Raw genomic sequence first — 27,764 nt, 5'->3', positions numbered from 1 at the left:
TTAGTTAGTATCTTCAGATACCCTGTGGGCAGAGCCCAAGATTCTGAAATTCTCGATGAGAACTTATAACGTCTCCTTTCAATTTTCCTCTTGTATAATAAATTAAACACCCCCGGTTCTTTCTTCTGCTCTTTATGTGACATGAACTCACATTATTTGGCTTTCTTTGGATACTACCAGAATCAAGGATGTCATGGATAACTCAGATAGTTCAAAACTTTATTTTTAGCCCTGAGTTTTAAACTATCCCCACTCAACAGACTTCCTAATAAAGAGTGGGGGAAGTCAGGTGATAAGTATTTAAGGACCATGATAATTTAGAATCTTCTATGCTGTTTCTTTCATTCTTCCAGTATCCTTGGGAAGGTTAATCACACTTCTGCTAATGCATTTAACCCCACCTCTTCCTTTGTCTTCTGGGAGTTTACCCACCCATCATTCTCTTTCTCTTTCATCTTTTTTCTCTCCCTATCTCTTGGTTCCCTCCATTGTCTACAAGCATATTCAGTTCTTCTCTATCCTGAAAATAAAAAAGAAAACAAAATAGATGCAATTCTGCCATGTTTCAAAACTTTCATTATACATCTGTCCTTTCCCATGTCAAACTCCTAGAAAAAAGAAAAAAAGTTGAATACAATCTGCCTCCATTTTTCTATCAAAAGAAATTTAAATTTTAATTCTGCCACTCTATTCAAACTTCTCTCTACAAAGTTATCAATGAATAGCCTCTTAATCATGAAGCTCAGTGTTGTTTTTTTCTTATCCTCTGACATCTTTGCAATTGTTGACCACTTCCTCTTTCTGGAAAATCTAATTTATTATTTAATAGTTTTTTCATTTTGCTTTCTTATGTTTTATGTCCTATCTGACCCACTCTTTTTAATACATTTTTGTTAAATTATTAAGTATGAGTGTCTTCAAAGGCTGTATCATAGATATCTTTTTCTCTCTAATGTTTTTTTTTTTCCCTTTCATGGTCTTAATCATCTCTATGCAAATAATTACATTCTTCAAACCCTAATTTATCTTCTGAACCCCTTTTCAAAACCACTAGCTATCTGTTTAATAACTCCACTTGGATGTCTCATTAGCATTTTGTAATCAGTGTGCCTAAAATAGAATACATTACCTTCCTTATAAATCTACTTATGTTCCCAAATTCTCCATTTCTCTTGAGAAGAGTGAAAACCTCCTACTTACTGAGGAGTTGTCTTTGATTCTTCTCTTTTCCTCATCCTCCACGTTCAATGAGTTGGATTTGCATTTTCTTTCTCTATTTCCAATAGATTTCATGTCTGTTCCCTTTCTTTCCACTTATCCTGCCACCAAGACTTTTCAGTTCTTCTTGTTCAACAATCTTGTAGTCTCTTTCTTCTTTCTATCTTTTCTCCACAAAACTAGCAAAATAATATTCTCAACATGCAGATGTGATGATGTAACTCCCCAACTTAACTACTATCTTTTCCCTGTGTTCTACATTTCATTTTTTGACTCCAATATTCTCACAATCTGGTTTCCACAACTTCAGCTTTTAAAATCATTTTCTCTTCTAGACTAACTCAGGAGACACCCTGATTTTTGAAGTTGGCACTGACCCACAACCCTGTTACCTATAAGCAGGTCTGGGTTATAATTGGGGATGAAGAAGAGTGCTCGTGATTGGTCATAAGGGAGCCCCAGGTTTAGACCCAAGAGGGATATTAGCACTTGCAAATGAAGCAAAGAAGGGGACCTGATCAGAGTTCCAGGGCCAAGAAGAGCATTAGTACTCATGGCTAACACAGAACAGTGGTGTTTCCTGGGTTAAGACAATAGTTTCCAAAAGAAATGCTTTGACTATACCTCTCCCCAGATACCACCACCTTAGCAGCACCAAAAACTTCCAAACCCCTAGAACTAGTTCTGAAAACCACAGCAAGAAAAAAAAATGAAGTTTGGCATAGTGCTGCCCCATTCAGAGGTAAGCAGAACTCAACTTTAATAAAAATTTCATAGTAAAAATATAGATAGAAAAAAGAGCAAACAACAATAAAAAGAACCTAAACATAAAAATAGTATTATAGTTACCAAGAAGAACAAGACAAATTTAGAAGACAATAATTTGAAAACACCTACAAACAAAGCCTCAACGGAAAATATTGTTTGGGCTCAAGCCCAACAAGGATTCCTGGAAGAATTAATGAACAGTTAGAGGAAAAATTGAGAAAAGAAAAGAAATCTATGCAAGAAAATGGTGAAAGAAGAATTAGCAGCTTGGCAAAAGAGACACAAAAATTTACTAAGAAAATATCACCATAAGAATAAAATTTGCCTAATGTAAAAAAAAAAAAAAAAAAAAATCACCAAAAAAAGAATTCCTTTGGAAGCAGAATAGACCAAATGGAAAAAGGATTAGTTACAAAAATTCACTAAAGAAAAGAATTCCTTAAAAAGAAGAATTGGACAAATAAAAAGGAGGATAAAATACTTACCAAACAAAAGAACTCCTTAAGAAATAAAATTGACCAAATGAAGAAAGAGGTTCAAAAGATCACTGAAAAATTCATTATTAAAAATTAGAATTAGGGAAGTGGAAGCTAGTGATTCCATGAGACATTGAGAAACAATAAAACAAATTCAAAAGAAGAAAAATAGAAGAAAATGGGAACATCTCATCAGAAAAAAAACAACTAATTTGGAAAATATATTGAGGAGAAATAATTTAAATTATTGCATTATTACTGCATTATCTAAAATCCATGATTCCAATTTTTTTTTTAAAATCCAGATATCACATTTCAAGAAATTCTTAAGGAAAACTGCCCTGATGTCTTAGATTAAGAGGGAAAAATAAAAATTGGAAAAGGATGCACTAAACAACTTCTCGAATAATCCCCCCAATTTTTTTCAGAAATATTAGAGCCAAATTCCAGAGATCCCAAATCAATGAGAAAACATTACAAGAAGTCAGAAGAAAAAATTCAAATATTATGGAACGACAGTCAGAATAAAACAAGATTTTATGGATTCCAAGTGAAAGTAGCAAATGGCTACTTCAAAGAACGCAAATAAGCTCCAGTTACAACCAAGATCATCTTACCCTTAAAAACTTTTGAGAAGGGGGGATAGTTAATAAAATAGAGGCTGTTCAAGAATTCCTGATATAAAGAAAAGAACAGAATAAAAAAGTTTCTCTTCAAACAAAAGGCTCAAGAAAAGGAGTCTGCAAAAAACAGAGGGTACAACTGATTATGGGGGGATGATCTCTAAAAGAAAGAATGCAGGTATGAGAAAGAGGGATACACTGGAAGAAGGGGAAAGGGAGAGTTGAATGGAGCAGATTTTTTCACATAAAGCAAGCAGGGAAGAGTTTTTATAGTGGAGGAGAAGTTGGGGATAGCAGGCAATGCTTGAACTTCATTCATATCAAAATTTGTTCAAAGAAAGAAGAATACATATACAACTCAGTTGGATATATAAATCTATCTTCCCAATAAGCATATAAGAAGGCAAGTGAGTAAGAGATATGAGGGGAGGGATGATAAGGGAAAAGATAAAATAGTGGAGTCAGTAATCAGAAGCAAGACAGACTTGAGAAGAAACCGAATAACAAGAGAGAGAAGCAGAAACAAAAGAAAATGAGATGAAAGGATTATAGCTGCAAATGTGAATGGGATGCATTAACCCATAAAACAGAAACAGCAGAATATTTTGGAAAGCAGAAGCCTGTAGTATACTGTACACAACAGACATATTTGGTGCAGAAAGACATGCACAGAGTTGACATGAAGGACTATAGCAGAGTCTATTATGTTTCAACTGAAATGAAGAGAACAAGGATAGCAATAAAAAGGCAAAGAAAAAGCAAAATCACCATCTAATTGAAATAAATAATCAGGGAAATTACATTTTGCTAAAATATATCCTGGATAATGAAATAATATTTTTAAATACAATTCTGGAGAACAATGTGGAATTCTATCCAAAGTGCTATAAAATTATCCATCCTTTTTGATCTGGGAAGATCACTACCAAATTTCCCAAAGGAATCAAAAGAAAGGAAAAGGATCTATATGTACACAAAATGTGAAAGAATTCTAAATTAACAGAATGTTCATCAATGGGGAAATGACTGAACAACTTTTGGTATATGACTGTAATGGTATCCTTCTGTGTTAAAGGAAATGATGAGAGAGGAGGATTTAAGGGGGAAAACATGACATGACCTACATGAATTGATATGAAGTAAAACAAAAATATCTGGGAAATCATTGTACACTGTAACAAGGTCATTAATGAGGATCAACTGTGAAAGATTTGACTGCTCTGATCAATACAGTGATTCAAGATCTTTTTAAAAGGATTCCTGATGAAAAAATGTGATCCACCTCTAGATAAAAACTAATAAATTCTGACTACAAATCAAAGGATAATTTTCTTGCTTTGTTTTTTGTTGCTTTTAGTTTAGTTTACTTTTGTTTTTTCAATATGGCTATATTTTATTTTAATATATATTTTAAATGATTTCTTTTATATTTTACATATTTAAATGATATATTTTACATTTTAAATAATTGACATTTTAAATGCCCAAATTAGAGATTGAATGAAATTAAGTGTGATATTTAAAAAGCATAATGGGCATGTCAGCCATACATACATCAACATGAATAAATTCTATCTTTACCACTAATAGGAATAAGTTCTTTATTACCTCTTAACACTCAAATAAGGTTAGTTACATTGACATAAAGAGACTTTTGACTAGGAGAGAAGAGAAGTAAATAATTTGGAAGATTGAAAACTTGGGCTGGAGACAGGGCTCAAGACAACATGAAAATCAAACATTCCTGGGGTCAATAGGAGATGATAGAGAAATATTTTAAGAGAAGAGAATGAGAATAACAAACTTTTTAATTTCAAAATTTTAACTAGGATAACCATGTGCCCCCAAAAGGGGAAGAAATGAGGAGGGAATTCTCTTCCCCCTCTTCTTGTACCGTATGGTTCTCCATCTCCAGAGTCTCCAGAGCTAAATTCATCATTTGATATTGAAATTCAAATATATTATTAACTAAATAGGCTTTCCTGCTAGCTAAAATTTTCTGGTTGATGTAACTATTTTCCTTATAAGAAAATTATTCAAGAATTCTAAATGAAGAAGCAATGTGACAGGTAAACTTAAAAGTCTCCATGTCTCCATCTGGGTCTTTCTCATTTTTTCTTCTGCCCCCTCTCCATCTCTCCGTCTATCTATCTATAAAAGGGACGAAATTATCTAGTAAAAAGGTTCCATGTATGTATATTTTCGTACTTAGAAAAGTCAGTATAAATATGAGGTTCCCTTCCACTGCTTTTATATCTCTACCAAATATCAGCTTCTTTCCTTTCCTAAAAATTATTTTCCACTACATGGTAGGGCCCAGTAGAGGGCATCCTTCCATTTCAGATGCATGAATCTTTCAAGAAAAGATTCCATATAGCTTTTACACTAGATATGAAATAAATATAACTAAAGTTGGAGGGAAAAAAACCCTGTTAATCTTATTGAAGCGGTTTCTCTCCATTGAATAGAGGGGCCATTGCCCAATTGATAGATATTCAAACACTGTGAACAAGCAGTTCTTCAATCCAATTTATTAATAAGTATATATAAAAATATTTTCCCAAAATTTTATAATTAGATAAATGCAAATTAAAACAATTTCACATTCCCCTTTTCACCCATAAGATTGACAAAGGTAACCAAAAAATGGAAAATGATAAATGTTGGAAGGGAATGGGGAAAACAGGTACATTAAGACACGATTAGTGGGGTTATGAGTTAATCCAGTCACTTTAGAAAACTATTTGGAATATAATCAAAAAGTCACTAATGTATATATATACCTTTCAACCCAATGATTTTTCTACTAGTCCTACACCCAGAAGAGATTTTTAAAAAGAATCCAGAGATAGAAAATAATTATAGAAGCTCATTTTGTAATATCAAAGAAAAGGAAACTAAAAATGTACTCAGTAATTGAGAAATGGATTAAGAAATTATGGTAGATGAAAGGTAATGTAGTAATACTGTAGTGTGAAAAATGGTTAAAAAATAAAGATGGGTTCAAAGAAACTGGGAGAAAATTGTATGGAATGGTGGAAATGAACAACTTTGAAAGAATTAAACCAAGGCAGAAGTCCTAAAATGAAGTATGCTACCACAGAGGTATGGATGAATTCAACGTGATTCAGAGGTGATGGATCCAAGATGTCAAATGGGACATACATTTGGGGGGGGGGTTTGAGGCAATGGGGGAAATGACTCGCCCAGAGTAACACAGCTGGTAAGCATCAAGTGCTTCAATACAGGTCTTCCTGATTCCAGGGCTGATGCTCCATCCACTGTGTCACCCAGCTGCCCCCAAGCATTTTTTGCTATGGACCATGTTGGACTTTGTTCTATTTCATTGTACTTTTTTGTTATAATGTGTTTTTTTTTTAATATTTAGGGTGAGTAAGAGGTTTAGTAAGTAAATGCTTATTCATTAAAAAATAAAATTATTTTTAAAGAAGGAAATAGAAATCAGTATGATTCAAAATGGAGGAGGGAACAAACCCAAACCAACATGCTTTTGGGGGGTCTGGAGTGTTGATATTCAGGTTAATTGGTTTCTAGAAACAAAGGAGGATATGAATACTCTCTCCCACCTGAACTTAATAAGTGCAAAGAGAATGATCACAGGCAAAGGGCAATAAAGATATCAATCTGCCTTTTTCTAGGTGGGTCCACAATTTTCTCTTGTCATCCCTCAAACTGAAATGCAAAAACCAGTAATGAACTTGTACCCCGCTGATTTAGTTCTAAAATATGAAAAGTGCATGAAAGAAAAAAAGAGTCTTACAATGAGCAGGAAGCCAAGGAAATGTTAAAATCAAGTAAAAACTGTGTCCTGGAATACTGTGGATATCAGACTATGTGATATATTTTCAAGTTATTGAAAACATTCCATTGTCCTTTCCCCAAATATATATATAAAAATTGATATATGCATGTATGTGTTTGTATATGTACATTTTCATGCATTTATATACATGTGTGTATATACAGGCATAAATGTGTATTTATATAAATGTGTATTTGTATATACTATACATATATGTATGTATCAATATATGTGTATATACACATATATGTTTGTATATAAATATATGTGTACATTATATGTACATTGCATAATGTGTGTATATCACTGTGTTGTCCACATGTATATATGTGAATGTGTACATGTGTGTGTTTATGTTTGTATATGTGTATATTTGTGTATGTACATATAATATATGTGTGTATATGTGTGTGTATAGGACTGTCACATTCTCCCTCATATACTTTCTTAGAATGACTTTGATGTTCTTCAAGTGACCTTCCTTATTAAAATGCAAATAACTTGAAAAGGAATAGACTTTAAACCCTATCAATCATTTGTATATTAGTGTAAATGTAGACCCTTTCCTATAAGCAGATATTGATAAGAAAGGGGAGAGAGAACCTGAAGACATGGCAATAACAATAGCACATGAAAAGATAAAAGTGTACAGGGATAATCTGAGGAACCTCAGGACAAAGTTTATCTACTTTATCCTATTTTCCGTTAAGAAGACTGCATCATTTCTTGGGGGACAAATCCTAAGCTTCAACTTTCCCATTTTTGAAACTCAGGTTTACAGAAAAAGCAAATTCTCCTATGGAAAGCTGGTCCAAGATAAGATGAGAGCACATACAAAAAATACACTCTTGAGTACTTTAAACTTGAGGCATAATCAGGAAAAGTCAAAAGAGCTAGTTGCTAAATATATTAGAAAATCAAATATCCACCTGTTAGTTGACAACTTTTATAAACTTTAATTATATTTCATTGTTCCTATTATAGTCTTCATACCCCAGAATTATTTTAACCATCCATTTTTCTTTTAGATAATTTTAAAATATAACCCAAAAATGTCTATATAAATGATTAAATAAGCTAATAAGACAAAAATAACAACCAAAAATTTCCAAAAGGATAAATATAAACTTTAACAAATGATAACATAGGTTTATTTATGTCTTTTTCAGGTCCCTATCCATTTTGGTACTCAGTATACATTTGCCATTTTGCTATAGATACAGGGCAACTCAAAAATCTTAGTGTGGTTCTAAGTTTAGCTAAGAACTTCATATATATATATGTGTGTGTATATATACACACATATATATGTGTATATATTTATGAGGCATTATAACTTTGTGTATATGGGGATATGTATATTTCTAACATGCATGTGTATGCAAATATATTTGTATAAATGTACATAGTTTTGCTTAGTATTATTCAATCCTCTCCAGGCTGCACTCTGGATTTTTTCTATCATTCCCCAGAAAACTCTTCAAACTGTAAACTTACTCCAGCCCTGAAATGAACACTTTGGAAATAGGGTCCTTCTCTCCCTGCAGATGTGCACTTCATTTGAATGATCATCAAAGAATCTACCTTTAATGAGGGTCCCTAAACAAACGCACCTTTATTCCTCCCCTGGTTGCATTTCCAAACTCCTATTTTCAGCTTCCTTTTAGATGGCCTTCCCCCACAAGAACTATAAGCTCCTTGAGGGTTGGAATTGTCTCTTTCTGCTTATATTTGTTTATATTTGCTTATATTCCAGGCTTAAGACAATACCTAACACATAGAAAGTGCTTAAGTCATCACTTGTGAGTTAATTGACTGATTATGATTTCATCATTCCGAATCACTTCAAATTTATTTTCCTGTGTCTTATTAGCTTGAGGGATAAAAGTGGACAGATTAATTGCTCTGTGGATAAAATATAAAAATAATTAGAAGAAAACTCTTTCCATGTTTAGGTGAACCCTATGTGGAGAGTTTATGGAAGGACATGAGTAATAGTAGTACACGTTAGAGGAAATAAATTGTCATTCATATTTTTGATCTCTTCAAAGGATCAAAAAACTATCTAAATATCAAAATAGTATATTCTTCATATGTCTCACTTTATAACTCAATAGTATTTTATCAGATTGATAAAACATCATTTTTCAATCAGTCTTCAATTATTGGACATCAATACTGTTTCTATTACTTTGCTATTACAAATCAAGGCACCATGACTATTTCTTGTAAGGAAAAATCTTAAAGATGTTCTAATTTTATATATTTCAGATAAGGATGACAATTTAAATAAATAAAATTCAATTAAACAATACTTTGATAGTAATAGGAATAGTGATAGGAAGCAATGTTTTGCTTTTTGTATTATTGCCAGGGATGATTATTTGATTGGTCTACTTTAATCTTACATCAATTTGTTTCCTACTTCAGATATGATTCAAATTCAAGAAGAGATTTTAAACAAAGGGCAATTGTCAACATCTATCCTCCCAAAATCCATGTTATGGTAATTCTATTTTAAGATCATCTTCTTATGTTCTTCAGGAGAAACCAAAGCACCAGATGATAAACAATAAAGAAATCATACATGACTTTTAAATAATGCATCTTTTTGCCTGCACTGAAAAACCCTAATTTTAAGATGATTCTGAAAACTTGCTATATGGAGTTATGTCAAACACCAATCTTGTTTTTTTTCCAAAACTCTAATTTCTATTTTCCATTCACCTTTCCAATGGCTAGGAGAATTCTATACATCTTTCATGAAGTTTTAAGAGACTCTGAATTCCTTTAGAAAGTACTTACCCCAAGATAATGGCCATCGATAAATACAACAGGTAAAGAAGGTGCTTCAGAAACCCTCCTGCATCTCTCATCAAGCTCTTTTCCATATTCACCATTCAGAGCAATATTTTTCTCTTCAAATTTGACTCGATGATTCTGAAAGATTTTCCTAACCAGTTCACACCTTTCAAAAGTCGTCCTTACCACACGAAGGCAAGTTGTATAAATCACTATCCGATCAAATTCTAGCTCAGTTGATGGTTGCTGGAAAGAGGGGAAATATAAATTTTATGTTAATCAGAAAAAGACAATCTATATTTAATATATGTGAGTTTTTAAGCCTATACAATTAATTTACCTAAATTCTTATAATCAAATTGGAGTATTGTAATATTGAATACTCATTGCTAGATTTTAGTCTTTGATTCTGTTTCGTGGTGCAATGTGATGCTTTTGTCCTAAAGATTAGAAGAAATATTACTTTAATACATAATAATTTTTTTCATCATTGCATGGGAATAGCATGAACACACCAGATGATAATATAAAGGTCAATTTAATTCTAGCAGGACTTAAAATATTTTGTCAAAAGATAATTCTCCATCCCACTGTCAACAATTTCAACCTAGTTACATTTATAAACAAGCCTTCTAGTAATATGGAAACTCTCCAGATGAAGACAGATTGCAAGACATCTAAAACAATGTATCTCAGAGAGTTGCCTGAGCCTTATAGGAATTGAGTGACTTGCCTATGATCATACGTTTACTACGAAAGGTGACTTATGAAACCATGTCTTTCTGAATGGAAATCGTATGCTATCCACTATACCATGCTTAAGGCAAAAAAGGGGGATTCATGTAGGTGTTCTCTCATGTTCAGCCCAGCTCAAAATTCTGTATTATGTTGGCTCTATATTGCATAAGGTCTTCATTTGGCTACCAAATGGTTATAAAATGAATCTCTCATGAATACATAAAAATGCTAGTTTTCCTTTCCTGTTACTGGGCATTATTCCTTTTCGTAATATTTACACACATATCAACAGGTCTTCAAACAAAATGTTTAATTCAGCCAAGCAGGTTAATTGCTAATAGGACTGTCTCCAGTCAATAACGAGTTGTTTAACTGAATCAAACTAGCAGGTTGCTTTGTTTGCCCTGGCTTGTGAATATATAGACATAGCAGCTGATTTCAGTGGATGACATTTTCATTAGAATCCACAGTTTTGAACAGACATTAGCTTTCTGTTGCATTATTATTCCTGAAACACATCTGACCTTTTCACTGTAGGAAACAGTATTAAATCACCATGGGAAGATATATTAAAAGATCATAGGATCATAGATTGAGAAATGAAAGGGACCTTAAAGGTGATTGAGTCCAAAGTACACTTCCCTCCCCATTTTACAGATAAGGAACCTGAGGCAGAAAATAGTTTGAATGACTGGCCAAGGATCACACAATTAGAAAATCAGATTCAGTTCCTTCTGACTTGGTCCGGTACTCTATATACTATGTCCCACTATCCCTTGTACCAGAGTACAAGTTTTAAGTGAATTCCCTGAAGATAAATGTTAATTAATTATTATGGGGGAAATCACTAAAATGAAAAACCCCACAACTGCAAAGGCTTTTTCAATTTTCCAAATGCTTCTATACATTTTTTCCCATTTGATCCTAATAAGAATTCTGTGGAGGGGGGTAGCATTACCTCCAAAATACAAGAGAAAGGCACCAAATCTTAATGTAAGGCTCTTAAGGGTCATATAATAGGATATTTAGACCTGGAGGCATTCAAGGGTCATCTATCTACTCCAACCTCTTTATTTTATAGATGTGAAAACTAGCCCAAGAAAACCCAGTCAATTAAGTCAAGTGAGTTCAAGAAAACTTGTATTTTAAAGGGACAACAGAGATTTGAAAAATTGAAAAATTAAGAGACTATATGAAAAATTAAGAAACTAAATCATTGCAAAGATCACTGAAAAATAAAGGTTGAACTTGGAATCATGGGAACAGAATTGAAATCCTAACTCTGAACCTCAAGTTTCCTCATTGTAGCAGGGGAGGGGAGGGGGAATCATAATAGATTAGCTCTGCTAGCTGATTTCTCTCAGTTAAAAATTTATAATCCCATGGTCTTTTATATATACTTTTAGTATAGGTAGTATGAATGAAAGATATATTGCCAGGGATTGAAGGAAACAGAAGATAGTAAGGAAATGAAGGCATCAGGTAGAGACATTTTCTGGAACATATTCTAGTTATATTGTAGTCAGATGTTGATCCAGGGGCTCCACTGTTCTAGATAAATAGAAGAAATAATTCCTATAGAAATATGTAGGAGGGAGAAGGCAATGTAGAATGACATGAAGCTTACAGCTCTCTATAATTGGAGAAAAGAGTTGAAATTATCCTAAGATTCAAGATATGAAGAAGGTGGGCTAAAGGAGTTCATGTCAAAAGGCCTCCATCTTCTTAGTGAAATTGGAGACCATCTTTCATCCTAAATGGGCCTCCATTTCCGCATCTACAAATGTCCAGGGTTGATTTGATGGTTTCCAAAGCCCATTCTGTCTCCAGCAATCTGGGGCTTGTGTTGAATAGTAATACTCAGTAGAGCAGTCTCAAGGTAATTTAAGTCAACAAATATGAAGCTGAAATAATCACTAATAACAAAGATCCCAAATCTTGGGTTCACAGATATAAAAGGCATTTATTTCTGAACCCAGAGAGTAAACAAATTTCCCTGTCCAATAGGTCATCATCTCCCTTATGACCTGTAGAGTATTCATGATTCATAGTATGAGATGGGAGGCACTAAGCTCAGGGTTGATGCTCAATTATAATAAAGAATCAAGTTTGACAATTAACGGATGCTTTTTTTCCTTTCAGTCTTCAATATGCAAAGCATCTTTTTGCTCTTTGTATTATTGTGAATTATAAAGGGGCAGCCTCTCTGAAACAAAGATGGCAATTCTGAGAGCTTCCTGCTCTGCCCTTCCTCTTTCCATTTTGGAGACCTTGCAATCTGGGAGTCATTTATATAATATGACTCAGTTGCCCCAGAAGGACAGAAGGGAATCTTTCATTCTCAGAAGAGAATGACAAATTGAAATCTCTATTGGAGATCTCTATTGAGGGAGAGAGAAAGTAACATTTTTAGGCGCTGTGTATATGCTGACAATAGAAGGGAAACGGTTGCTCTTGATACAAGTGGTCCCATAAGTCTCCAAATTATCTTCTGTTGGGAAGCTGGGACTGTGAGACAAGTATAAAATTATAAAAGTTTAAAATGAGCTAGAGAAGTGCCTCCAGAGATGGCAATAAACTTTAACACAGAGGACTCTGCCTATGTTATAATCTCATAGATCAGTTGCTTAAGAGCTGGTAAGAAGGAAACAAACCCAATTCATTTGGATGAAATTGGTAAAAATAGATCCACATGTCAGAACGTTTCTTTTAAAATGAGATGATTTGATTCAAGACCTGCTTCTGACCCATGGTAAGGATGTGACTCTAGACAAACAACTTAACTTTTGGATACTCTAGACCAGAGCTGTCATATACATGGTCTGCATTTCAGGACCACTTTTTAGATTAGCAGTCCCCCTTCTGGAATGAGTTTAATATCTCTGCTTTAGGTGACCCCAAGTTTCAAAAAAGAGTACTAATCTAAACTGCTAGAGCCAGTTTCCTCAACCAGGAATTCCCTAGAACAATGAAACGAAGAGAAGGGAAAGGGAAGAAAATAAACATTATGTACTTACTATGTACATGGCTCTGTTATAAGCATTTTACAAATATTCTCATTTTATAAATTTATATTTATATTTATATAATTTATATAATATATATTTTATATATATTATTTTTTATATATTTATATATAGCATATTGAGAATGAGGTACAGTTCCACATGCTCCTTCTGAACTTAAAAAAGGACAAACAAATGGGGTAGCTCCAGTGAATTGGATATATTCTTTATGATGGATTTCTGATGGAAGTGGAAAAATCTGAGATGAGAAATACGGTTGAGACTATGATCTATATGGAAGGAATGAAAACCCACAAAAAAAGAAATCATGCATCCAGAGAAATATCCAAATATGAGTACATTTATTTATAGCCTTTTTCCTCCAGCAAATTTACCAAATCATCTGGCGAATTTTCTAAAAATAGTATATAAACAGTTAACTTGTCTCTCTTATCAAAACCTGAATGTTACTATGGCAATAGCTTAATGAGGAGGAGTTATGCCTGAGATCACTCCAAAATGCCAAAAAAAAAAAAAAAAAAAGCTGATTTCTTCCAGATCCAGAGCTAGAAAGCAATAAAAGCAAACTATAAAAGAAATGTTTTGCATAATTTCACATGTGGTTTCTTAATTGTGGATGGGGATAAGGGAAAGAATTAGCACTCAAAAATTTTAAAAACAAATGTGAAAAATGTTTTTGAATGTAACTGGGGGAAATATTAAATAAATAAATCAAATACTCCAAAAAAGGAAACTATAAGGTTCCTCTCTTTTCTTGATTTTGAAAATGAATACACTCAGGCCCTGTGAGATTCCTTGTCCAAAGTTATATAGATTAAAAAGCATCAGAGATTAGATCCAAATCCAATTCCTCTGCTTCCAGCAGCAATATCCTTGCTACTGCACATCAGTGAGGCACAAATTCAGTGCCTTTCCCTCTAGGCCATATTACCCTGAACAAGTATAATATCTCAGAAAGGGGAACAGAGAAAGGGTAGATTAGTATGTAGATGAGAACATATAGAAATGTGAGGTACTGGAGAATCTTGGGGCAGCTTTTCAGCACAGAAAGAGCACGGTATCTGATCATGGGACCTGAATGTGGATGGTCCCTCCAAATTTTATTGGCCACAATAAGGAAATGGCAAACTGCTCCAGTATCGTTGAAAAGAAAATCCCAAATGGGGTCACAAGGAATTAGAAGTGAGTGAAAATGAAAGAGAGACAGAGATAAAAAAGACAGATTCAAAGACAAGAGAGGCGGAGAGGAGAGAGAAAAAAAAAAAACAAGATTTGGAGTCAAAGGACTTGAGCTAAGTTCTAAGCCATGCGTTGAAGTTTTTTCTCTGCCACTTACATGATTTTACTTTGGCCACGTCACTGAACCTCTCTGGATTTTCCCACATCTAAAAAAATAAGAGAGTTCAACTCTATGGCTCCTAAGATCCCTTCTAGCCAAGGATATTTTGATTCCCTTCTCCTGGCAAAATTAATTACTGTCTAAGCCTGTTCGTCTCTGTGGCTATCTGCAACCCTATGATAGTATGTGTCCATGTCTCCCAAATTGTAAACTAGATGTGGATGCTCTGCATCCTCCAATTCCAATGTTCCTCTTCCAAAAACACTTTCCTAACTTAACAGGTAAGTATATTTGGAGCAGGACCTCTGCCTAATCTTTATGAAGAAAGCTCTTCAGATAATTTCAAAGTCACTCTTCTTGTAGAGGCAATCAAAAGGGCAGTGAGATGGAGCTGTGGAGAGAGCCCTGGGCCCAGGTATCAGAGAGACTCAAATTCAAATCTAGCCTCAGGCAATTTCTAGCTGTGCGATGCTGGGCTAGTTATTTACTCTTATTCACTTCAGTTTATTCATTTGTAAAATGAGCTAGAGAAGGAAATGGCAAACTGCTCCAGTACCTTTGAAAAGAAAATCCCAAATGGGGTCACAAGGAATTAGAAGTGAGTGAAAATGAGAGACAGACAGAGAGAAAGAGATAAAGAAGACAAATTCTAAGACAAAAGAGGAGGAGAGGAGAGAGAGAAAAATAATAAGATTTGGAGTCAAAGGACTTGAGTTAAGTTCTAAGCCTTGGATTGAAGTTTTTTCTCTGCCACTTATATGAAAATCACCCAGCCTCTATGAATTTCAGTCTCCTCACTTTTCAATGAGAATACTAACAGCAACAATATTTGTACTATCTATCTTACAAAGTTATTGTGAAGACAAAATGAGATTATGTTCATAAAATATCCTGTAAACATGAATTATTATCAAGTTGTCCAGCATTCTTGGAAGCCTTCTCTCCATACCCAGGTAGACAGCCATGTTCTGGGAACACTTTAAGTCATTTCTGGTTCAGCCGTGAGTGAGTGAACACCATGGACACAAATCTACCTGCCTGCATGTCTCCGGGAACAAATTGGATTTGTCTCAGCAGTTGCTGTGTGGCAAATTGGAACATATCCAATTAATTTTTGGTGAGATAACTAATATGACTTCAAGAAATTCTCTTGTTTACTAAAATATGCTACCACATATCTAACAATATGTCATAACAACTACTTCTGTTTATAAAACACCTATCTCAAAGGAACATCTTGACATTTTTTCTTCAGTCTAATTTTAGTAGAGCTCCTGTAATTCAGGCACAGTGGTAATATGTTCAACTCTTCATGAATGGATTGAAGTTGATTAGAACTAAAATCATCTGACTTACAAGCCACTGATTCATTAATTGTTTTGGCTGGAAAAGACTTGATAAATAGTTTGTTTTATTCTCATTTTAAGCATAACTCACAGTCAAGACTCCCCCAAAACTTTTTGGCCTACTACTCTGAAAATCAGAGATTACCATAAGAAAATTTCCAAGCATAATTCTTGTCTCAGTTTTCACAGAAATTCCCAGAAAAAAAAAAAAAAAGATCTAATAAAGGAACCAAGACTAGGACTCGTGGCTCCAAATATCCAGAATTGAAGCAGGAAAAAGAACTAGAGCTCCTGATACAAGAAGGCTAATTTGGCTCAGTTGTATCACTGAGATTGGGAGCATGGTACTTAGTACTGAACCAAGACTGGGTGGGAATGATTTACTTTAAAGAAATAGAATAGGTCAACTTTCTTTGTAAACAAAGAAACTATGTGATTTTTAGGGAAATTTAGCTGAGAAACATGGTACAAAATAGTTTTGTCTGAGAACCAATGGAAAAAGCTATAGAAGTGGTTCTTTGTCACTAAGATATATTACAGATAATGGTGACAAAAGGAAAAAAAAAAAAGATGACAAAATTGGGAAACATGTCATAAGTCTGGTAGAGAGTCATGATTTAGTATTGATCAGAACCTTCCATTACCAGACATTAGCTGGAGTTCACTCTATAAAGAACCACCAAAAAGAAAAAAAAAAAAAAATTCTAGACTTTTAATCTTGTCTGGACTGTACTGAGAATTACACAATGTATTTGATACTTCTAGTTTAGAAAAAAAGAAAAATAGAATCTATGGACTTAAATTCTATGGAAATGAGTTCAGGAGAGATGGGAAACACAAGAATGAAATTCTGAATCATCTCCTGTTTTTTCCTCCTTAATATACATTTTGGTCTTCAGAATTGCCTTGGATCATTGCATTGCTGTGAATTAATAAATCATTCACAGCTGATCATTCTATAATATGGCTACAATGCCCTCATGGTCCTGCTCACTTCCTTTTACTATAGTTCATGTATGTCTTTCCAGGTTCTTTTTTAAGCAGCCTATTCATCATTTCTTACAGAACAATAATATAACAATCATATACCACAGCTTATTGAACCACTCCCCAATTGAGGGGCATCCTCTCAATTTCTGATTCTTTGTCACCACAAAAAACATTGCTATATTTTTGTATAAATAGGTTCTTTTTCCATTTAAAAAAAAATTCTCTTTAGAATACAGGCCTTACAGGCATAGTTCCAAATTGCTCTCCAGAATGATTAGATCACTTCACAATTCCACTACAAGATTATTAGTGAATCAATTTTCCTATATCCTTTCCAATATTTAATCATTTAACTTTTGAGATGCAGGCATCTCAGAGGTGTTTTAATTTGTATTTCTCTAATCAATAGAGATTTAGAACTTTTTTTCCTTATTACTATAGATAATTTTGATTTCCTCATCAGCAAACGGCCTGTTAATATATTTTGAATATTCATTTGATTAGAGAATTACTTGTATTCTTATAAATTTGATTCAGTTCTCTACATATTTGAGAAATGAGGCCTTTACAGGGACATTTATGGTAAATGAAAATTTTCCCATCTTTCTGCTTTCCTTCTAATTTTGGTTGAATTTGTTTTGTTTGTTCAAAAAAAAATTTATTATAATCAAAATGCTTTCTATTGTAATGTTTTTTATTTCTTGTTTGGTCATAAATACTTCCCTTTTTTTCATAGATTTGACAAGTAAACTATTTCTTGCTCTCCTAATTTGTTTATGGTTATCACCCTTTAAATCTAAACCATGCATACATTTTGACCTTATTTTGTTAGAAGATATTGGTCTTTAATCCAATTTCTGCCAAAGTGTTTTGTATTTTTTGGTTAAAATAGTGAGTTTTCACTGCCAAAATTGTGGGTCTTTGGTTTATCAAAACTAGATTATTGTGATCATTCACTACTGTGTATATAATACCTAATCTATTCCATTGATCATCTACTCATTTTCTTTGTCAGTACCAAATTGTTTTGGTGATTGCTGTTTTATGTAAGCTTCAAATATGATATGGCTACACAATCCTTCTTTCACATTTATTTTCATTAATTGTCTAATTATTCTTTTGTTCTTCCTAATGAATTTTGTTACTATTTTTTTCTAATTCTATCAAACATTTTTGGTTGTTTGATTGGTATGGTATGAAGTAAATTAATTAAGGTAGAATTGTCATTTTTCTTGTATTAGTTCAGTCTATCCATGAGCAATTAATATTTCTCCAAATGTTTATATCTGAATTTATTTATGTGAAAAGTTTTGTGCAATTGTGTTCATATTAATTCCCTGGGTTTGTCTCAGCAAGTAGATTCCCAAGTACTTATATTCTGTTTGTTTTAAGTTATGAGATAGGCTTTATTTCACTCATTTTAAAATAATATTTTATTTTTTTCTTCAATCACACATAAAAGTTTTAACATATTTTTACAAATTTTGAATTCTAAATTCTATTCCATTTTCTGTCCCCTCCCCCACCCTGAGACAATAAACAATTTGATATGGATTATGCATGTGCCATCATATAAAAATTTCTCATATTAGTCATTTTATGCAAGAAAATTTCAACAAAAGAACCTAAAAATAATATGCTTCCATTTGAGAATATCAGTTCTTTCTCTGGAGTCAGATAGCATTCTTCATCATGAGTCTTTTAGAATTATCCTGGATCACTGTATTTCTAAGAATAGCCAATTAATTCACAGTTCTTCATCATATAATATTATTGTTATTTTGTGTGATGGTTCCCCAATTCTGCTAACTTCACTCAACATCAGTTCACATAAATCTTTGCAGGTTTTTTTTCTGAAATCAATCTATTGATCTTTTATTATAAAACAATAGTATTCTATTGTATTCACATATCACAGCTTATTCAGTCATCCTTCAATTGATAGGCACCCCCTCGATTGCAGTTCTTAGTAATCTCAAAAAGAGCTATTATAAATATTTTTGTACAAATAGATCCTTTTCCCTTTTACCATCTCTTAGGAATAAAAGTTTAATAGTGAGGCTGCTGAATCAATTGCTCTCCAGAATTGTTCCATCAGTTCACAACTCTAACAACACTTCATATTTATTTCCCTTTTTTGATCATATTAGCCAATCTAAATTGTTTTAATTTGTAATTCTCTAGTCAACAGTAATTTAGGAAATTTTATGACCATATGTACTTTTGATTGCTTTGTCTGAAAGCTACTTATTTTTTGAGGACTGACTTGTTTTCTTATAAATTTGATTCAGTTCTCTATATGCCTGAGAAATGAGGCCTTCATCAATGATAGTTGATGTAAAAAAACTTTCCAGTTTTCAGCTTTCCTTATAACTTTCGTAGCATTGGTTTTGTTTGTGCAAAACTTGTTAATTTAAATCATCAAAATTATGTTTTACATATAATAATGATCTCTATACCTTGTTAATCCTAAATTCTTCCCTTATCCACAGATTTGAGAAGTAACTATTTCATGCTTCCTGATTTGCTTATGATATCTTTTTTATGCTCCTTTTGGACCTTATCTTGTTATATAGTGTGAAGTGTTTGTCCATACCTAGTTTCTGAATAGATTAATTTAGGTAGAATTGACATTTTCTTATATTGATTCAATCTACCTATGAACAATTAATATTTTTCCAAATTTTTTTGTGTAAAAAATAGTTTGGAACTGTGTTTATATAGTTTCCGGTTTTTGTCTTGGCAGGTAGAGTCCCAATCAATATTTTATATCAACTACAATTATTTTAAATGGAATTTTTTTATCTGTTCCTGCTGGACTTTGATGTTATCATATAGAAATGCTGATTATTTATGTGGGATTGTTTTATATCTTCGAAATTTGCTAAAATTGTGAATTATTTTAACAAATATTTGATTTTCTAGGATTTTCTAAATATCTTATTATAACATCTGCAAAGAATGACAATTTTGTTTCCTCATTCTCTATTCCAATTCCTCCCATTTTTTTCTTGTCAAATTAGCATACCTAGCATTTTTTGAATACAATTGAATAGTGGGGATAATAGGCACATTGTTTTCTCTGGATTTCTTCTTCTATCTTATTATCATTATAGGTAATGCTTGCTGGTAATATTAGATACTTATCATTTTGAGATGATATTAGATACTACTTAATGGATGTTGTATTTTGTCAAAAATTTCTTCTGTATCTATTGAGATATTCATAAGATTTTTGTTGGTTTTGTTATTGATATGGTCAAATATGTTGAGAGTTTTCCTAATATTAAACCAATCCTACAGTCTCACTTGGTCACAATGTATAGTCTTTGTAATATATTTTAATTTCCTTGATAGTATTTTATTTAAAATCCTTGCATCAAGATTAGGTAAATTGATTTGTATTTCTGTCTCTGTTTGTACTCAATCTAGTTTATGGATCAGTACCATGTTTGTGCTATAAAAGGAATTTGATAGAACTCCTTTGCCTGTTTTTAAAAATTAGTTTATATGTCATTGGAATTAAGTGTTCTTTAAGTGTTTAGTAGAATTAACTTATGAATCTAGTTGGACATAATTTTTTTCTTAGGGAATTCACTGAAAGCTTATTTCTTTTTCTAAAATAGGATTATTTAAGTATTCTATCCTGTTTTTTGTTTTTTGTTTTTGTTTTTTTTTTTTTTTTTTGCTGAGACAATTGGGGTTAAGCGACTTGCCCAGGGTCACACAGCCAGGAAGTGTTAAGTGTCTGAGATCAGATTTGAACTCAGGTCCTCCTGGACTTTGATGTTATCATATAGAAATGCTGATTATTTATGTGGGATTGTTTTATATCTTCGAAATTTGCTAAAATTGTGAATTATTTTAACAAATATTTGATTTTCTAGGATTTTCTAAATATCTTATTATAACATCTGCAAAGAATGACAATTTTGTTTCCTCATTCTCTATTCCAATTCCTCCCATTTTTTTCTTGTCAAATTAGCATACCTAGCATTTTTTGAATAAAATTGAATAGTGGTGATAATAGGCACATTGTTTTCTCTGGATTTCTTCTTCTATCTTATCATTATAGGTAATGCTTGCTGGTAATATTAGATACTACTTATCATTTTGAGATGATATTAGATACTACTTAATGGATGTTGTATTTTGTCAAAAATTTCTTCTGTATCTATTGAGATATTCATAAGATTTTTGTTGGTTTTGTTATTGATATGGTCAAATATGTTGAGAGTTTTCCTAATATTAAACCAATCCTACAGTCTCACTTGGTCACAATGTATAGTCTTTGTAATATATTTTAATTTCCTTGATAGTATTTTATTTAAAATCCTTGCATCAAGATTAGGTAAATTGATCTGTATTTCTGTCTCTGTTTGTACTCAATCTAGTTTATGGATCAGTACCATGTTTGTGCTATAAAAGGAATTTGATAGAACTCCTTTGCCTGTTTTTAAAAATTAGTTTATATGTCATTGGAATTAAGTGTTCTTTAAGTGTTTAGTAGAATTAATTTATGAATCTAGTTGGACATAATTTTTTTCTTAGGGAATTCACTGAAAGCTTATTTCTTTTTCTAAAATAGGATTATTTAAGTATTCTATCCTGTTTTTTGTTTTTTTTGGTTTTTTTTGCTGAGACAATTGGGGTTAAGCGACTTGCCTAGGGTCACACAGCCAGGAAGTGTTAAGTGTCTGAGATCAGATTTGAACTCAGGTCCTCCTGACTTCAGGGCTGGTCCTCTATCCACTGTGCCACCTCGCTGCCCCTGTTTAAGAATTCTAATTCCTCTTCTGATAATCTGGGCAATTTATACTTTTGTAAATATCCATTTCATTTAGTTTGTCAGCTTGATTGCCATATAATTGAACAAAACAGCTCCTAATAATTGCTTTAATTTTTTTCTTCTTTGTGAAGAATTTGCTCTTTTCATTTTTGATGCTGATCAATTATTTTTCTTTCTCTTTTTCTTAACCATATAAACAATTTTATTTTTTCCATAAAACTATCTACCAGTTTTATTTTTAAATTAGTTCAATAGTTTTCTTACTTTCAATTTCATTACTTTCTTTGATTTTCATGATTAAATTGGGATTTTGTATTGTTTGTTCCATATTTTTTTTTAAATTGGATGCCAAATCCATTGATCTGCTTTGTATACTAGTGTGTTGAGATATATAAATTTATTAAGTATACAATATAAAACTCCCTTTATTCTGTTTTTCTCTGCTTAAATTGTTTCTTGTAAACAACTCACTGTAGAATTTTGATTTGTAATCTACTTTGCATTTCATTTTTTATGAGTAAGTTCATTCCATTCACCTTCACAATTATTACTGTGTATTTCCCTTTCCTACCCTTCCTATTTATCCCTCTCATTCCCCTTTCACTCTGTCCCTCTTCACAAGTAATTTGTTTCAGACCACTACTTCTCCCAATCCATACTTCCTTCTATCAATCCCCCTTCTCTTATCTCCCTCTTTTCCTGCTTCCCTAAAAAAGTGAACTAGAGTTCTACATCCAATCGAATATGTATATTATTCACCATTTTAGCCAATTCTGATGAGAGCAATATTCAAATAACGCCTGCCACCCCACATCTTTCACTGTGCTCCAATATGTCTTTCGCTGCTCTTCATATGAGAAAACTTATCCCATTCTATTTCTCCTATTTCCTCCCAGGGTACTCCTCTTTTTCATCCCTTAATTGGGATGGGAGTGGTGTTGGATATCATCCCATCAAAGTCAATTTGCACTCATGCTCTCTGTCTATGTAAACTTTAACTGCCTTAATAGTAAAAAAAGTTCTTAAGCATTACAAATACCATCTTCCCATGTAGTAACGTTAACAGTTTAACCCTTTTAATATTTTAGCTTTCTCCTTTATGTATGTCTTTTTATGCTTCTCTTAAGTCTTGTATATGAAAATCAAATCATTTCTTTAACTGATCTTTTCAATAAAAAGCTCAAAAGTCCTCTATTTCATTGAATATCCATCCCCACGAGAAGATTATGCTCAGTTTTGCTGAGTAGATGATTCATGGTTGTAATCCTAGCTCCTTTGCCTTCCAGAGTATTATAATTCAAGTCTTCTGTGCCTTTAACATGGAAGCCAGTTATTCTTATATGATCCTGTGGCTTTACAATATTTGAAGTGTTTCTATCTGTTTTTGAAGTATTTTCTCTTTGATGTGGAAGCTCTGGCTATAACATTACTGGAGTTTTCATTTTGAGATCTTTTTCAGGAGGCAATTGCTGGATTCTTTCAATTTCTGGCTTACCCTCTGAATCTAAGATATAAGGATAGTTTTCCTTGATTGTTTCTTGAAATAGGATGTCTAGGCTTGGTGTTTTTTTTTTTAATTACAGTTTTCAGGTAGTCCAATGATTCTTAAATTATCTCCCTTTCATCTATGTTCCAGGTCAGTTGTTTTTCTGATATTTCACATTTTGTTTGATTTTTTTCCCTTTATTGATGTCTCATGGAGTCCTTAGCTTCCATTTACTTGCTCAATTCTAATTTTTAAGGAATGATTTTAGTGAGTGAACTTTTTTACCTCTTTTTCCATTTGGAGAATTCTACATCTTAAACATCTCTTTTCTATAGCGAATTTTTGTATGTCCTTCTCCATTTGACTAATTCTATTCTTTAAAAAGTAGTTTTCTTTAGTGAATTTTTGTATATCTTTTTCCATTTTTTGTGATTCCTTTATCAGTCTGTTGATGGTTTTTTCATGATTCTCTTGCATTTCTCTCAATTCTTTTCCCAATTTGTCTTCTACTTCTCTTATTTGATTTTTAAAATCCTTTTTAAGATCTTCCAGTACTTTTTTTCTCTGAGACCGACTCACGGTTTTCTTTGAGGCTTTACATGTAGTTGGTTTGACATTGTTGCCCTCAAAAAAAGAAAAAGAAGAGGAAGAAGAAGAGGGAGAGAACATTGCAAATTATGTGCCAGTGTGCTTTGACGACTAGGTTAGTTTTAGTCTGGATCATAAGGATTTAATTAAAATTTAGGAAAAAAACATTAATGATATCATGAATCCAGTGAAATGTGTCTTTTCAAAAAAAAAAGAGATAATGGCAGATCTTATTTCCTTTTTGTACAAGATTACTAAAAGTACAGATCACAGGAATATTGGAAATATAATTTAAATAGATTTTAATAAAGCTTTCAATAAAATATCTGATTCTATTATGGTAGGAAAAAAGATTTGGAGTAGACAATGATATAATTAGATGTTTCTAAAATTGATTAAAGTCTAAATTAAAAGAAAAACTCAGTTCTTTCCCAAAGTAGAATGGTCTGCCTCAAGACTATTACATTGCTGTTTTTGGAAGTGATCAGCTAACAAACTCCTTGTTAGGCATCTTATAGTATTGATCATTTTCTGGACTATTCACTTGACATGACTTCAGATTCTAAAATTCTATAACACTAACTGGAGGTAACAAGACTTCCGATCCTGCTTAAGCACTAAAAAGTAACAATCAGGGAAAAAAAGCCTTTTATTCCAATCCTAAGAAAGTTCAAAGAATTCTCACTTTTTCAGAAGAGAAACACACTTGGAAGTTCTAACCAGGCAAACTGCATCTCACTGGACCAGGAAAGTTGGGATGAGCCATCAAGTCCATAGATGAAAATACTGGTAATTGCAACAGATGCATCAGTTAACAAAGTCCTCACACAATGGTGAATGTTAATGTCTTATTGAATCTCTTACCATTAACAATTGTTCAGACCCACACGTTCTCCTTGGACATAAGAAAAAAAGTTCAATATATTCTTTCATACTAAAATATCTCTTGAGAAAACATTCTCTCTATTCTATATGTTTCGTAATCAAAGAAACAAATTAATGTCTGTGCTTTCTTTTATACTGTAGTTATTTTCATACTCAAATCAATTACTAGATCTGTACCACAAGAGAACTGAATATTCAGCAGTATCTTCTGCTAAAATTCCTTTCCCACAGTCTTCTTTGGGTTCACACAAAACTATTGCTATCTTACAATAAATAAAATCAGTGAGAATCAAAACTTTCCAATCGAACACTTTCATTTTCCCTGAAATATTATAATGCCAAAATATTGCCTACCATGGTTTTCATAAGAGGAGAGCAACAGCACAGGAACTGAGAAGATTTGTCAAGATCTGAATGTTAAGAGATATCAGGGAGCAGCACAACCAGATGTTCCAACGAAGGCATTTCCAGCAACTCAGAACAACCGGGGTACTTAATCCATGACATCACAAAGAGTTTACTATGATGTTTGGGCTAGTCCATAGGAAGGTGGAAGAAGGAGAGACAGGAAACAAAACAAATTAGCTTTAGGGTCTGGGAGGGGATAGAACAAGAAGCTATCAGAAAGGAGTGTTAAAAGATGACCATGATTCAAAAGAAGTGACTTAAATGAGGAAAGGAAGAAGACCATCCAACCCTAAACAGCAAACAAGTCTGAGGGGACTCAGATCAAAGTAGGGTTTAGCTATAAGATTAGGATTAAGAAGAAGACTAATTAGATGATTAGTGATATTTTGCACAGAGAGGCAAGTCTACCATTAACCATTTATTTAGGCCTATGGCTTCCAAACCTTTTTGATCATAAATTCAATCAGAAAAAAACTGAGCAGAATCCCTGAATGTGTGTGTGTGTGTGTATACATACATATATATACACACACATATATATATACATACACATATATATTTAATTAAAATTTTACACACACACACACACACACATATATATATATATATATATACACACAAAGCCAAAGGAATTATGTGAGTAGGGCAAAAAAATGGGACATTTGAAAAGTACAGGCAAGATAGAAGGTTAAATTCATCAAATGCTAAAAATCTAAAATTTTGAATGACAATTTTGTTCAGTTTAACAACTATTTTCTGAGTCCCTTATGCAAAGCCATTGGTTGACAGAATAAAAGAAAAGTAGAAAAGACCAATCGATCCTCCCACAGATAAATCGATGCTCTCCTCTTTAAAAACAGAGCAGAACTTCCCCAAGGTAGGGGATACCATCTTTCCTTTCAGGATAGAATAAATACACACCTGGGAATGGGGCCCAGTAAAATATTTTATAACTTTTGGTTCCCAAATTCTGTTTCCACCAAGACCAATGATTCTGCCTTATTCTAGACCAGAAGCATGAAACTATTGGCTATATAAGGCCCATGAAAACATTTGGTCTAGCTCTGCTAAAACAACCACAGGGCATGATGAGTTGAAAGCTAGATAAAACAACTTCCACTGCTTGATTTTTTAATTTGATATTTTTGTATGGCCCATATATGATGATATACTCAAATGGCCCTTGGCAAAGAAAAAGAAAAAGTTCTCTATCTCTATGTTGGACAGCCTTGGCCCTTTGTACTTAGATGGAGATCATGGAACTTTCATATGTGAACTCTTCCACTGCACTTTTTTGAAAAGATTATGTCATGGAATGTCAAATTTGGCAGGGAAAAAAACCTTAATTTCTAACCCCTATTATTGAATTTTAAAAATTACTAAGAAGTCACATAAGATATACTTAGAAAAATAAGAAAATCACAAACACCAACAAGATAATTTCTGGGATGGATTTTTTATGTCAAACAGATCCCTCCTCTCCATTTACTCTGGAAACAAAATGTTCATCCCTTTAAGGTTTGCATTACTTCTTCATATAAAACTGATATTACATGGCACATGACAAAATTGAAGAGAGCCCAAAGTAATTGACTCTCATCATGACATATTTACAGCAGTGAAATAACTAAATAAAATGAATCAGGGACATTTCGCAAAGTGAGCATTTTTCACCATACTTATCTCTGTGAAATATTCAACTTTTAATACTAGCAGAAAACTTTTAAGATTTCAAAATTAGCATCAGAAAAATATTTCATCCTTACTGCATCATCTTTTAGGTTGGTTTTTAAAGAGTTACTGTTTGCAAGGTATTTTTCTAGGTGCTGGACATACAAAGAAAACACCTCTTTCTTCAAGGAACTTACATAGAACTTGGCATAAGAAGTACATATAAAGAGAAATGTGTACTTTATAATTCAAGTATAAAAGTACGCTAACCACTAGAGGACTTGGGAAAGAATGTCCATAGTAGGTAGATGCAAATTGAATCTTGGAGGAAGCAAAGGATTCTAAGAGAGATTCTAAATATATTTTGGACATAGAACAGTTTGTGCAAATGCAAAAAAAAAAAAAAAATGGAATACTGAATTTAGGAAACACCAGGTAGAACATTTTGGCTAGAATGATAATCCATGAAAGAAAATAGTATGTAATAATGCTAGAAAGGTAGGCTGGAGTCATATGTGAAAGATTTTCAATATCAAGCTGTGATAGCTACAGTTTGTCTTAGAGGTAATAGGTAGCCTCTGAAGTTTGAGCAGGAGAAGACCCTAGAGATTTTCCTTAAAATGGAAGAACTCTTAATGCACACTTAAAATATCTTTGGTTTTCTACATATGAAAATTCCCAACAAGTTAATATACCAAAGCCTTTTAGAGTGCATGTTTATCATGATTATCTGTACTAGAACAGTCAAAGATTTAACTGTGGCTAATAAGAGTGAAACAAATAGGAAG

The 27,764-nt window shown here is 32.8% G+C and overlaps 1 protein-coding gene across 1 annotated transcript in view; it reads right to left on the bottom strand.

Moving 5' to 3' along the window:
* The window catches only part of GRXCR1 (glutaredoxin and cysteine rich domain containing 1), a 101,247-nt gene that overhangs the window by 31,379 nt on the left and 42,104 nt on the right, over nt 1-27,764 (bottom strand). Inside the window, exon 2 of the mRNA XM_051965547.1 lies at nt 9,714-9,956. Coding sequence (XP_051821507.1) covers nt 9,714-9,956 — 243 coding nt within the window. The remainder of the gene's footprint in view (nt 1-9,713; nt 9,957-27,764) is intronic.

Source organism: Antechinus flavipes, chromosome 6 (assembly GCF_016432865.1).
Source record: "Antechinus flavipes isolate AdamAnt ecotype Samford, QLD, Australia chromosome 6, AdamAnt_v2, whole genome shotgun sequence".
NCBI classification, from domain to species: domain Eukaryota; kingdom Metazoa; phylum Chordata; class Mammalia; order Dasyuromorphia; family Dasyuridae; genus Antechinus; species Antechinus flavipes.
The sequence above is the reverse complement of the archived record's forward strand: the minus strand, read 5'-3'. Positions and strand labels throughout refer to the sequence as shown.